Here is a 14,951-nt window from a genome sequence, read left to right on the forward strand (position 1 = left end):
ATTACCTCAGTGACTGTGAACAGATTTTGATGATTTGTGCACCATTTTAAGGGATTGGATAGCAACGTTTGCACAGTATTTTTTGTTGGACATGAGAGCACATCAGACACATCAAAATTGGATTCTGATTCTGAATACGAGGAATGACTTTCTGATATCAAATAATTTTGATTTTTTTTTTTAATTGGAGATATATACTATATGGCAAATTATTAAGGTCAGCAACTATTTTAAACTGTTGCGATTTGGTACTTTGTAGCATCTTGCGAGCAGTAGTGAGCTTTGGCAAAAATTGCATTGATCATTTCATAGCGAGCGATATAATTTTGTAGGTCCTGTGGTTCTTGAGTTATGTTGTAAAGAGTGCTGAAACAACAACAGTTTTGTAAAACATATATAACTCATTTACAATAATAAATTAAGCAAGTTTTCAAAGAATATGATTTGCAGAATAAACTTTTGCAAAACCAAAGTGTTATTTTTCATTAATATATTGATTTAGATGAAAATCAATTTTTTTTTTGGCTGCTCCGACCAACAATACCTCGTTTACCCTTAACAATTGAAATTTTTGACATTTACACTTTACAGTCCTCAAAGTAAACTTTATAAATCTAATAATAATGTACATAAAGTGTATGTACATGGGAAGAAAAGCCGTCCATCATTAGAAAATTCCCCAAAGGACCTAAAATATTTAGGTCTTTTTGTGTAAAAATGTTTATCTTCAAATAATTTTCAAATGATGGACTGCTCTTCCTCCTAGCTATATACACTTTTAGTATGTGTCATTAGATATATAAAGTTTACTTTGAGGACTGTTAAATATGAAATACATAAAAAAATATAAATTTTTAATAATTTGCCATAAAATTTGTATTATATCACATATTTCAAAAAATCAAAATTATTTGATATCAGAAGGATATTCCTCATATTTAGAATGTAATTCGATATGTCTGATGTGCTGTAAGGTCCCACAAAAATACTGTGTGAATGCTGCAATCCCTTAAAGAAGACACTGCATGTTTTTTAAACTTTAGAAGAAAGTTTTAGTTTTACTGCCAATATGTTAAGGGCCTATTTGTATTGAGACACCCTGTATTTATAAGATAGCAATTTACACAGGTACACTCAATTTAAGTTGGATATTTATCAGTGTTTGTAAGTGAAAAATGAATACAAAGAATACATTGTACTGTAGCATAGGAAAAACAATACAAAAAAATTATAGTTATAGGTGCTTTATTATAACAAATATTTTTTGTCCTTTTTTTACAGGGGTCCAAAGGAAAAGAACTTCATGCTTCATTATGAGGTAAGATACTGGGGTGTAATCAATAAAATTTAGACAAAATTGCTTATTAATACCATTCCTCAAAACATGCAACTCTCCAAAACTGGTACTAGGTATCAAGCTTTAATAAGAGCCTGGGAAGTCCCGGGGTAAACTCTAAGTGACCTACCTACTTATAATGTATGGTTCACCTCATGTCAGGTAGGGATGTCAATGTTTTTTGCATTTGCGGTCCAAGTGTGCCGATGTATACTCCACTTCGCAAATTCGCGTGAAGCTGCGATGCAAAAAATACTTCGCCGCTTCGCGCGAAGTAATTGATGAAATTGATGTATACTTCCACTAAACGATCGCCGAGTATCGCGAAGAAAACATTGCCGTCCGGTATTTGTAGGAGTGTTGCCAATACATGTGGTATGATCAATTTTAGAGAATGATTGGCAATGGTGTATGCACTATCTAAATGCATTGTTTACAAAGCATTAAAATATTGGGGATTTGTTTCCCAAGCATTCGCCTTCTTCCCAATATCTCTATAATCGTTTCGTTGATAATCATATAAGACTGGAAAGTCTTGCACGGCAAGTATTATTTTTTCTTTATAGTCGTCCATAGTTCAGTTCAATACAGAATTTACACAAACAGATAGAGAAAGGGATTTTCTACAGTTGCAGGTCAAGTTCTTGATGGGGTCATTAGCTGGTCTGATTACTTTAGCAGCCAATCAGAGGAGCTTGTACAGAAACTTCGCTGACCGATACCCCCCCAAAGTTGAATAAATTTCAACTCTCTGCGAAGCGAAAAAACCTGCTCTGCGAAGGAATTTCCTTCGCGGAAGTCGTAAAATTTCAGCTCAAATTTCTTCGCGTCAGCGAAATCGCGACCGCGAAGTGGAGTATACATCGGACTTAAGTGTGTGTATACTCTGCCCTTTTCAGTCTTTATCATATCATGGTCAATTCTATATATGCTCTGCAAATTACATATCCCTCGGTGACTACTTCAATGTGTTCCAATACTTTAAAAAGAATAAATGTTTAAAAATAGCCCAACAAGTCATGCAAGTGCCTTTAAGAATTGATGCTAATGTCAAAGAAATAATATGTGAAAGAACCCCTTTGTTGGAAGTTGTGCTTGAGTAAATTCTCACAGGTGCCCCTGACCACTGCTATATTTGTATTTTATGAAACCTCTCATGTCATTGCAAGCTGGAGTTGTTAATTTGGAAATAATTTTTTTCTTTAGTTTCCTCCATTTGCTACCAATGAAACGGGCAAGGTTTCTATAGGCAGAAGAGAACTGGGACATGGTAAGCCAAGTTTTGTGCTGTAATTTAGTATCATAATTAGAGAATAAAGGTATTGTTTTTAGCCCTGGAGTGCATCTATCATCTCATATAACACGGGCGACATCATTATTTTAAGTAAAACAACGAGGCTAAACTGAGTTGTTTTACGCCAAAAATAATGATGTCAGCCGTGTTATATGAGACGATAGATGCACGACAGCTGCTAAAAACAATACCTTTATTCTCATTCTTAAACACTTCAATTCAAATAAAAATATCATACAAATTTTAATCAAATTAAACCTACATTTTGCAAGGAATTACCTAGGGCTTAAAATCGATCAGTCTCGTTGTTGCTGTGCGCCCCGATTGGTCCAAATAGCGAGCACGCGTGATCGCGTTAAAGATTGCACGCTGACCTGTGTGATATCGTGTCATATCACACAGGTAAAGCTGGGTAAGAACCAATAAGATTGCAGGAACGTTCTTAAGTGTTTAAGAATGAGAAATAATTCACAGAATAAAGTCAATTTTGTTTGATGGCAAAAGCTCAAGTCATGAATACAGTTTTCTTTCTGGATTTGTTACATAAATTTATTTTAGATGAAAAATGTTATGCTGACTTACAAAATGTTTTTCCTAAATGTGTGCATATGTCACAAAAATGATTAATTTCGATTTACAAATTATAATATTACCGTAACCACCCGGGTATAAGCCCACCTTCAGGTATAAGCCCACACCCTATTTTTCAAAACATTCTGGGAACAAGGGTGCACTCGGCTATAAGCCCAGTGCTAAATTTTGGCCAAGTTCTTAAATCAAATCAATCCTTTTCTCTCACATTTAAGAACAAATATAAAAAAATATCAGTTGATAATTAACATTCCACACTTAGAATTTTAAGAAATTGACATAGATGATAGAAATTACTGGAACATTGGGCATATACAAATGGGGATGATTTGTCTTATTTCTAAATTCAAGTATGCCCCTCCCCGGTTGTAAGCCCACCCCCATTTTTGAAGTGAAATCTGCCATCTAGGGGGATGGACTTATACCCGAGTGGTTACGGTAATTTTTTTAATATGTTATGTTTTATTCTACAGCATATAGAAAAATAAGAGTTTCAATACATTTTGTAAATTGTATTAAATATTTTTTATCAGTGTCAAAAAGGTCAAAGGTCCTCCTGATTGGGATTTTGTGAATAAAAAACACCATGAGTGAATTTGTAATTTAAAACGGAAATAACTGATGACCAATTGAAGTTGTGTGGGAATACCTATTCGCTGCCGTAGTGCTTGTTACAATTCAGCCATTTCCAGGTCAACTGGTTCGTGCTAACTACATTCCAAAGTCTGAATCTGAACCATGATCAAAAAGATCACAAACACATACCCAATGGGTTGCTAACATGTATGCAAACCAAGCATGAACCAGCAATAACCAAGGAATGATATAGTCACTACTGCAGCTAATAGAATAACCTGTAAACAGGCCCGTAACCAAATCCCTCCCAGTCGCCAAAGGCCTAAAAAGTCCCCTTTTTTGACCCAAAAAGTCCCATTTGTGAGTATAGCGAGCGAAAGAATAGAAGATTTGTATGCCTTTTTAGTCAAAATTTTTTTCAAATTTTAAAAAAAAAAGTCCACCTTTTATCTGCCCCCATATGTCCAAAAAGGTCCAAATTTTGAAAATAAAAGGTCCACTTTTTCTGGTTACAGGCCTACCTGTAAATACTGACCTTAAACGCTCACCCTAAAACACAGGGTGTGGGGGTATTCTATAGTCACACTGTTGTGTGTACTCACAAATTGTTAGTAATCCAATTATGTCTTTCCATCTGCATTTCTGATATATCTACTGCTTATGTCAAGATATGTACTATCCTTGGCAATATGGGTAAGGGGTATCCTATCACATATATTTGAAGTGACCAAACTTTGTTGTTTTCACTAATACCATCCAGGCACTTTGGCAGAGCGGGCATTAGTACCAGTAATACCTGAGAATTATCCATTTACCATACGTCTTACTAGTGAAGTATTAGAGTCCAATGGGTCATCCTCTATGGCATCTGCATGTGGAGGAAGTCTAGCATTAATGGATGCTGGTGAGTATTACTAGTAAAGTATTTGAGTTCAGTGCCAGGCATCAATGAATGCAGGTGAGTATTACTAGTTAAGTTGGAGTCCTATATGTTTCATCCTCTATGGCATCAGTTTGTAGGGAAATCCTAGAATTAATGGATACAGGTTAGTCTTACTAGAAAAGTATTGGTGTCTAACGGATGGATCATCCTCTATGGCATCAGCATGTTGGGGAAGCCTAGTAATAATGGGTGCAGTTTTCAATTCTGTTCAGTGTATTTTGTCATTAAATCTCAAACAAATAAAAATTAGAGAAGATACATCAAACTGCACTTCATCTCTATTGCTTTTAAAGATATACTCAAGTATGTGTGGGCAAAGAAAACCAATATATCGTGAATTTAACACCCTCTTACACATGTTACAGGAGTACCAATTGAAAGTCATGTTGCTGGAGTTGCTGTAGGCTTAGTCACCAAGACAGATGAGAATGACCCAACCCTTATTACTGATTACAGGGTGATCACAGATTTACTGGTAAGACAGTTTATGTTGTTACTGAGCATAGTCAAAATGAGATGCTCTATTATTAAAAAAATGTGTAATTGTGAAGTGCTATATACCCACATTAGTGATTTATTAGAGCTATACATACCTGTCATGCTAGGCAATTGCGATGAGCGTAGCATGTTCTTGTGTGGGGGTGTGTGTGTGACGTAACGTCTGTCGCCTAACAGAAAAGCGATTGCATATATCTGATATGTAAGTCACTAGCATGCCCTAAAGTTTGTTCGGCTTATTTAAGGCAGAAATTATTCGGCTTTTGTTACTGCGCACGTCAATAAAGTCCCAACTCACGCTCGCGTAAATTCACATAAGCGTGCGCCAGTCACACATTACACAATGCACAACTAGCGTAAGCACTGCGCCCAACAGGGTGCATGCCATTCTATATCAATACACAATGTTATGAGTCTTATTTTTTCCACCTTATATAAACGGAACAAACTTAAGTGTCAATCGCATCCAGTTGACCTGAAGGCAACATTATTGCTATGTTGTTACCCGCGACTGAACGCTGGTAGCAATTTTGCAAACACTATCAGCGTTTGATGATTTTATAATTGCATTGGTATTGCATTATACCTAGACTTTCCACAGCTTGGCATTCTTAAACTACAGGAAAATTTGAAAAGTATTTTCTAAGTTCATAGTAGTTAAGCATAAGAAGTGGCTAATTTCTTGAAATGACTGATTTCTTTCATGAAGGGTATTGAAGATTACTTTGGTGACATGGATTTTAAGATGGCAGGTACAAAAAAAGGAATCACTGCTCTACAGGTAGGTAACACAGTATGGAATCAAGGGACCTGCTTCAGGGGCATACTGGGGCCACCGAACCAGAGGGGGAATGTTTTTGATTATCCTACTGATCTGTTACTAAAACTAAACTTTTTGCAATTTAAATGCTAAAATGTGCCGAAGTGAAGGCAATTGTGGCCTAAAACTGGGCCAAAGAAAGAGGCACGAGCCAGGGAGGGCAACTTTCCCCCAACCCCCAGTTGGTATGCTGTTGGCCTTCTTGTCACACTCAACAGGAATAAATCTGCATATTCTAACAAGAATAATTGGATTGGGAATTCTAATTTAAAAGTGTGCATGTCATTAGGAAAGTAGCTGTTAGCTTGTATAGTTGGAAGAACAAAGGGATACATAAATTTGTCCTCAAAGATTTACCAAGCATAATGGAAAAAGGAATGTTTCATTCATCTATCCTAAAAGTTATTTATAAGAGTTGATTCTCCCATTTAATAAATATATAACCCACATATAATATAATATAGGAAAGAGTAGGGCTCAATCAACCTTTAATATTGCCGTAAATGTACATGTGTAGTGTTCCAAACAGACCACTCTAAACTATTACAATTACTTGCATATTGCAGACTGATTTCAAACTCCCTGCTTCCACTAGGATTATAATGGATGCTGTGCAGTCTGCTACCAGAGGAAAGTCTGAGATCATCAAAATCATGTCAGAAACAATACGCACACATCGAGAAGAACGCAAGGAAAACAGTCCTGTAGAAGGTATGTTGATTTTAAGCAATATCGTCAAACAGACCGGCAAGCAATGATTCTGCATTTATGATTTGATGTGCCCTTGAGTAAAGCCAATATGTTTTGCTATATTTTTGAAAGGAGGTAATTATAATTGGTGATTGAAATGGGAATAGACTGAACAACTTCTGAAAATCATCTCAAAAGACAAGTGTCTCTATATCGTTCAATTTGATCATAATGATGACATTGAAAGTACCAAGCTGATTAATGAAAAAAAAACCCTGATGAATTAATTTTATGTTCAAAATAAGTTTAATCATGCTAATTGATCAGACTTAAGAAAAGTGAACCAAGATTTTCTAAAGAAACAATAAATTTCTGACTTGTAATTCTAGATTCATTTGAAGTGCCTATTGCCCAGCGCTCCAGGTTTGTTGGCCCAGGAGGGTATAACATTAAAAACATACAAGCTTCAACAGGTAAGTTGATATAGTCAGTCTTAAGAAAGCTAATGTTACAATGAGTGTGTCAATGAATTGAGAGTCCTGTTAAAATTCAAAGCAGTATTGTATTTTTTTGGCCCCCACATATATGTGGGGCTTATGTTATCATCCAGATGGTTGTTTGTTCCCTTGCCTGTTTGTTTGTTTCTTTATTTGTATCTTTGTTTGTTTGTCCGGGCGGAAGCAAATTCATTAATCCACTCTGCAGCTCAAACGCCATGGCCGATCAACTTCATTATTATGTTTTCAGGGTTATTAGGAGTTAAAAACCTAATAATGATAATATTGATGAAAGATTTCGCATGATACCATAACATTCGTCATACAATATCGAACTCGCCGCTGGCTCGTCCGATATTTTTATGACTCATCCGATATGTTATGGTATCATGCTCAGCCATCCAATATTATATCAAACTTGGTACAGGGATAGGGTATGGTGGCCTCATGTGCTGTATAGTTTTGTGCTGCATTATTTGCATATTTATGAATATTAATGAGCTCATTAGCATATTTTGCCTACATTGTCATTAATCCACTCTGCAGCACAAACGCAATCACCGATCAATTTCATTATTATGTTTTCAGGGTTATTAGGAGTTAAGAAAACCTAATAATGATAATATTGATGAAAGCTTATTTAGCATGATGATAATAATATCGGATTCGTTATACAAATATCGAACTCGCCGCTGGCTTGTCCGATATTTTTATGACTCATCCGATATGTTATGGTATCATGCTCAGTCATCCAATATTATATCAAACCTGGTTCGGTGATAGTATATGGTGGCCTCATGTGCTGTATACTTTTGTGTCGCATTAGTTGCATATTTATGAATATTAATGAGCTCATTAGCATATTTTGCCTACATTGTCATTAATCCACTCTGCAGCTTAAACGCAACCACTGATCAACTTCAAACTTGCTACGGTGATAGTCTATGGTAGCCTCATGTGTTGTATACTTTTGTGTCATGTTATTTGCATATTTATGAATATTAATGAGCTCATTTGCATATTTTGCCTTCTTCCATTCTCCACTCTCCAGCTTAAACGCAATCACCGATCAACTTCAAACTTGGTATTGTGATAGTATATGGTGGCCTCATGTGGTGTATAGTTATGTGGGGGCCACCTTAATTACGAACCGCGTAATTCTAGTTTATACTTGGGGCTTGTTTCACAAAGACTTACAATGATATTGAATAGGGTTTTACACATGATAAATCAAACATAAGATGAATCAAATTCTGTATGAAATGAGCACCTGATTGATCATAGATGGAGTTAAACAAGTGTCACAGAATGTGGACCAGTTTGACAGCATTACTATTTTTCATCATTTTTATTTTGTTTGTTGTTGCGACCTTATGATCCAGGATAACCCACGAAAGCCTCCTATATAAAACTTATCCTATTTGAAGCTAATTTGATTGTGGTCCTTGTTTAGAGTGTTGAGACAGCCAAGTGTCACCCTGATTGGAACTGGCTGCGAGATCTTTATCATCTACTGCATCTGCCCCAACATTCAAATGCAGTATAGAGAGGACAGGTACATTTTGATTTTTGCCTCTGCTGGGAATTCAGTAAACTGGGAATGATTTTAGCATATCAATGATAAAACTTAAATGAAAGCACCTTAAAAGAAATTAAAGTTGCCAGACTCCTGTAGGAAATGATTGATCATGAATATTGTTTTATGGAAAGGCCCATTCCTACATCCGGTAACCTTGGTAAATAATCAGCTGTTTCATATTTAATTTTGTCTTAATTTAGAGTACTACATGATATTTCTTTTCCAGGTGTGAGCATAGAAACTATATCAGAAACCAAGTTTTCCATCTTTGCACCAACACCTAGTGCTATGACAGAAGCAAAAGAGATGGTGGAGAAACTACTAGAAAGAGATGTAAGGATTGACTTAGTATAGAGGCCGTCAGCCTTTTCTGCGGGATCCGCCATCTTGTGGGTACTACCATTCTGCATGTCATGGGTTAGACATTACGCCCCCGATTACGCAGAAGTCGCAGCGCGTGTCGCACCTCTTCAGTCAAGCATCAACGTGGTGATCTTAGCAACAAGGCACTCCGTACCCACAAGATGGCGTCGTTGACGGCACAATGACTACCTCTATTGTGCACGATGGCATTAATTAATTACAAGTTATTGACTGTGCATCAGTTGTTTTGAGGGTATTGTGAAAAATCTAAACATTTTACTTTTGGATATTCCTAGGTGAAAAATGTAAACATTTTGCTTTTGGATATTCCTAGATCCAAGCAAAATGTTTAGATTTTTAACAATACCCAAAAAATAACTGATGCAAAGTCATAAACCTCATTCATAACCATCAATTTGTTTGATTCCATCTGATAATATTGTCATATTTTTCTAAAACAAAATACAAATTTAACATTACCTCGCATTTTAAAAAAAGCAAATAGTCCACAACGATTAATCATGTGATGTACAAAATGGTAGTTGCATGCGCGTAAATTGTTTGTACGCATAAAATACCCACGCTAAAGTTATTAATGTTACGTGGAGGTTCACTGTTTATTAGTAACCGAGCATCGTGTTTGTGTTTTGGCAAATAAGTTTAATTGGGTCTTGTGAATCGTGCATATTCAGGAGGTCACAAAGCTCATTATCTCTCTTGTTTTCATAAATATCATTTGATAACCAATCAGTGATTGGTATGTATACAGTGCCAAAAGCACAATTTTGTTACTTCAAGGCACAACATGATAAATGATAAATGTATAATGAATGACATTATTGTAAGCATAAGGTAAGTAGTGGTGATGCACATCTTTTGCTTTAAGATACTTTCATTTGTTACTACAACGTTTTTTTTGTTTTTTCAGAGAGCTCCTCTGTTGGAATTTGGTGCTGTTTACACTGCAACAATCGTAGAAGTTAGGTAAGAAAACAGGACTTTCTTGTTTGTAGCAGTTGGTTACCTTTTTTACATAGAATATTTTTATGGTGGCAAACAATCTTTATTTGAGGTCGTATGTTACATTGTGAAAATGATATTCAATGCAATAGAATTGCTCTTTTCAATGAAAAATTGTAAATGTTTGTAAATATTCGCCATTTTTGAGAAAACAACTTCCAAAAGGCCTCGATTTCATTGTCAATATCATACATTTCTATTGAAAATGTTTACAGATCGCCTATTAGATATCTGCCACATTTTTGCTATGTGTGTCACACTACTCATCGGGGATCTCGCATTAACGCTGATTTCAGCGTTTTTTTGGCATTGATTTCTGTTCCTCACTTGCTGTGTACAAAAGTTTCTTTAGGGTAATTAAGATTTCAGTATCTTGGCTGTTTTCAGCATTTTTGATCCATAGTCACTCACACCCCTGACTCTAACTCTTGCATCTTTGTTATCTTAACAGGGAGGTTGGAGTGATGGTGAAATTATACCCTACTATGCAGCCAGCTTTACTTCACAACTCACAACTAGATAGGAGAAATGTAAGCCATAGTAATTAACAAGTATTAGAGATAGAGTGTCTTTAAAAATTAGAAATAAGAATTTCATTAGGAATTTTTTTAAAGGACAAAATGTATGGGACTAAAATACTGATTTGGAAATACCAACTAATCAGGAGTAATTTGGTAACTAGCCAAGACCATATGAGTGACATAATATTTGGTTAGTAAAATGTTGGTGTTTTTCTCTCTTACCCTCAGGCAAATATTTTTGGGACATTGTGCTTGAAGTAAAATTCTGAATGCTAAGTTGAGTCTGAATTTAAAGTTACAATTGTATGGACGACTTTTACTAGGTCTTCTAATGTTATGTCAATGTATGTAATCAGTGTGCGTTTCTATAAATTATCTTGCGAAGAATCTTTCATGGATAATCTGTTGTATATTGATATGATTTGTTATTTTGTACAGATTCGTCACCCATCTGCCCTTGGCATGGAGGTTGGCAAAGAGATTGCCGTCAAGTATTTTGGACGTGACCCTGCAACAGGTGCTATGAGACTGTCAAGGAAAGCACTCTCAGCTCCAGCAGCCACTGTTCTAAACACACTAGCTGAACTAAAGCAAAATAATGCACATACAAATCAAGCAGCTGAAAACCATAGTGATTCCAATGATGAGATAGATTCTAGTAACTCAACTAAAGATTCTGTGCCTGATAGATAACAGCTAGCATAGAACATACTGTAAAAGTGACATTTTTGTGATTTGTCTATTTTTAACCATTCCGCTTGTTTTAAATTCACAATTTTGATCTTCCGTACATAGAGCTACATAAAAATAACAATTGTGCATGTTTTAAATTTAACGCTAGCTTGGAAGTGTGTGAAAAGCGCAACATTAATGTAGCGCAAAAATGTCCACTTTTACAGTAGCTTTGTACTTTGAGTTGCCATAATGATTTATGGATCAAAAGCAATCACAGTACATCATGCACAATCGTCATGCATCTGAACTGAAAATATCTTGAATGATGTTCTGAAAATAAAATAAACTGTAAATGTACCTACATTGTATTTCAGCTGAATTAATACTTCAGTTGTTAACGATGGTAAACTATTTAATGGCAATCACTTCAACTAGTATACCATTTTGCACCCTGATGTGGCAGTGACGTCAATACATTGAGGCAGCTGTTTCATGTACGCATATATTCTGCGTCTTTAAGCATGTTTGTGTGTACGCCAGTGCATTGAACGAAACTAGCCATTATACGCACTGATGTTACTGCCACATCAAGTTGAAAAATGGTGTAGGTGTAGTGCTTACTACTGTTGGTATATTTAATTCTCAGACACAGGTGTATGTGTTTAATTAATGTGTGTGTGTACTGACTTATAGCGACCGGTTGCATAGGAACAACATTGTGCAGCGATTGGTTTAATTTAAGTTGTGCGTAGTTTAAAACATCCTATTATGCTTGTGGAATGCTTGGGATGCACTCATTGCTTTCAAATGTACATGTCATGTCCGAGAATTAAATATTAGGAACAGAATTATGACAATATTTTGAATATTGTTAAGGCTGGAGCATAAAGGTGAACAGACCAGAAATAAATGCATTATCTTTATCCTGATTTACCTACTAATTTATTCCCCATAAAATCAAAATGCTGTGCTGATCAATATAGGTCTATTCATATTTCAGGAGTATAGACTTTAGAAAGAGATACGTTATTCTCTCGGGTCGGCATGATGTCACTCATGCTAGCTCACTTAGTCACATTGGCTGTTCCACTGGCCCTCTGACATGAAGGTATGCATATTGTTGCACTCAGTAGGGGAAGTCACAAAACATGCCATAACATAAATGACTGTTTGTGAAACAATTCCAAAAGTTTGATTTTTATTAGGGGAATCAACTTCCAATAATTGGAAAAGAAAAGCAAATGAGTATTTACTATGCATAGAAAATTGACTGGAACTGAGAGGCTATGTACAAACCAATAGGGATTTTGAAAAGGGGTCCCAATTCGCCAGAGAAGTGGTTACGTAACTCCCTGGTAACTGGATCACGCACCTTTTGGAATTGATAGTACATACCATAGACTTTGTGTTGCGATCATTTCGATTGTGGTACAGAACTCAAAAGCGTGATCCAGTTGACATAGTGATTACATGTAAACACGCTGGCGAATTGACCGAGGTGTGAAATGGGTGAGTGTGATAGACAGGACAACCCCGGCCGAGAGAATGATTTAGGAACAAAAGACACTTGATTAATTTGGAGAATGGGGTTCTGTTGAAGTCAAATCAAATGATATTTTACATGTTTGTGTGGTACACCTCTTGATTTCAGCATTGGTTTTAGCCATAGAACTCTATAATTACTATATGTGACACGATCTGGTCCATGGATGCCAAAGGAGGCATTTTTGAAAATTGTGTTACTATAATTATTACCTTATACAAACATTAGGCTATCATATACTGAAAACATCAAAGGTCTAGCATACTTGGTTCTGAAGTTCTGAAGTTTGGTCATGTTTATTTTCTTACATATTTTATTGTTTTTTTCCTCCATATTTTTGCCTTTATCTCATTTCAAATTTGCCACCTTTGGCCTCCTTGGACCAGATCGTGTCACATATAGGGAACAGCTCTTATGGTTTTAGCCTGCCTGTTTCTAGTTATTTCATCCTCAGCAAATCAATTTAATAGGGGGTTGTCAATGAGACATCATTGTCGGCCATCTTGTTGGTAAAAAAGAAACATAAAAGAAAATCCATGTGATAACCAAGGCAAGATTACCAAGGCAAGATTACACAGATTCGCACCCATCACAATAAAGGGGAATGCAACCGTATTGATTTGCCCACAAGATGGCAAAACTCACTTCTGCTGGGTGCAGCTTCATCGACGTCACTGATTAGCCTAGAATAAAAATACTAGTGTGGTATGCATCTATCTTCTGACATGGAAGATGCTATTTATGCACACAAATATAATAGACACACATGAGCTAATACCGGGATTTGCAATTATATTTGCTTGCGAGACCTAAAGGGCCAAATTTATTTCAAAGAGCCAAATCAAGGGCTTAGAGCCAGAAGTAGGTTAATTCTGCCCTCTATAATAAACACCTCAAAAGAAATAAGTCCCCTCTGAACATGTCGTCATAACATCGTAAGGTTTTTATTTGTACCAACAAAACTAACTTTGAAATAAATATATGACTGTTTAGTAAGTGCTGTGTGAAAATGAGAGATTTCCATGACTTCAGGGCTGAATGAGCCTAAATTGAAGGCAAAAACTGCCCTTTTCAAAAGTCACAAAGTAGGCCTATGCTTGTCACAAAAGTTGATTCATGGCTTGTTACTAATGGAAAACCCCATGTGTTTGAGTGCAGTTTAAAATCCTCACCAAGTGAACATTTACCTTAATGTGTATCGATTCTTGATCATTCAGCCATGCAAATCCCCTTGGTGCAGAGTTCAGCACAGTGAGTTGTAAGATGGTCAGTTCCATTCCTTGTCCCAATACGCCTTGCAGTTAACAAGCATAGGCCTACTTTGTGACTTTTGGAAAGGGCACTTTTTGTTCAATTTAGGCTCATTCAGCCCTGAAGTCATGGAAATGTCTCATTTTCACACAGCACTTAGTAAACAGTCATATAATTATTTCAAAGTTAGTTTTGTTGGTACAAAACGAAACCTCACGATGTTATGACGACATGTTCAGAGGGGACTTATTTCTTTTGAGGTGTTTATAATGTAAGTGACTTTGGGGTATGTACATGGTCACTTGCGCCTAAGTAACCATGCTAACTGTTTAAGTGACCATGCATATACTCCAAAGTCACTTGCATTTATTATGGAGGGCAGAATTAACCATCCATTTGTTGCCGAAATGAGTAACATGTAATTGTGGACATAGCTACTTCTGGCTCTAAACCCTCAAAATGTACCTTGTTTTGCTTATGTTTAGTTGTTGACTGTATATTTCTGATAAAGGGCCAATCAAAATTGGTTGACGGGCCGGATCTGCCCCACCTATTGAGAACCCCTAATTGTGAAACATCCTTTGGGGACTCATGCATTAAGGATGATGTGAACCTTCTATTTCTATGCTATTTCCTGAAAATCCCATGATTTAAAGATGAAATACCCATGTGTTGCCTAGAAAAACAGAGCATGTTTATATTTCCACCGTAAAAAAGTCAATTATGTGATCATGGACAATTTAATTAGGGTAAT

The 14,951-nt window shown here is 36.1% G+C and overlaps 1 protein-coding gene across 1 annotated transcript in view; it reads left to right on the forward strand.

Annotated features, from left to right (window-relative positions):
• The window catches only part of LOC140152508 (polyribonucleotide nucleotidyltransferase 1, mitochondrial-like), a 64,870-nt gene extending 50,488 nt beyond the window's left edge, over positions 1–14,382 (forward strand). Inside the window, exons 14-24 of the mRNA XM_072174848.1 lie at positions 1,282–1,318; positions 2,543–2,606; positions 4,558–4,701; positions 5,106–5,215; positions 5,948–6,019; positions 6,625–6,769; positions 7,138–7,221; positions 9,051–9,157; positions 10,116–10,171; positions 10,659–10,737; positions 11,167–14,382. Coding sequence (XP_072030949.1) covers positions 1,282–1,318; positions 2,543–2,606; positions 4,558–4,701; positions 5,106–5,215; positions 5,948–6,019; positions 6,625–6,769; positions 7,138–7,221; positions 9,051–9,157; positions 10,116–10,171; positions 10,659–10,737; positions 11,167–11,421 — 1,153 coding nt within the window. The 3' untranslated portion in view covers positions 11,422–14,382. The remainder of the gene's footprint in view (positions 1–1,281; positions 1,319–2,542; positions 2,607–4,557; positions 4,702–5,105; positions 5,216–5,947; positions 6,020–6,624; positions 6,770–7,137; positions 7,222–9,050; positions 9,158–10,115; positions 10,172–10,658; positions 10,738–11,166) is intronic.
• The last annotated feature ends 569 nt before the right edge of the window (positions 14,383–14,951 follow it).

This window comes from Amphiura filiformis, chromosome 5 (assembly GCF_039555335.1).
Source record: "Amphiura filiformis chromosome 5, Afil_fr2py, whole genome shotgun sequence".
In the NCBI taxonomy this organism is placed as follows: domain Eukaryota; kingdom Metazoa; phylum Echinodermata; class Ophiuroidea; order Amphilepidida; family Amphiuridae; genus Amphiura; species Amphiura filiformis.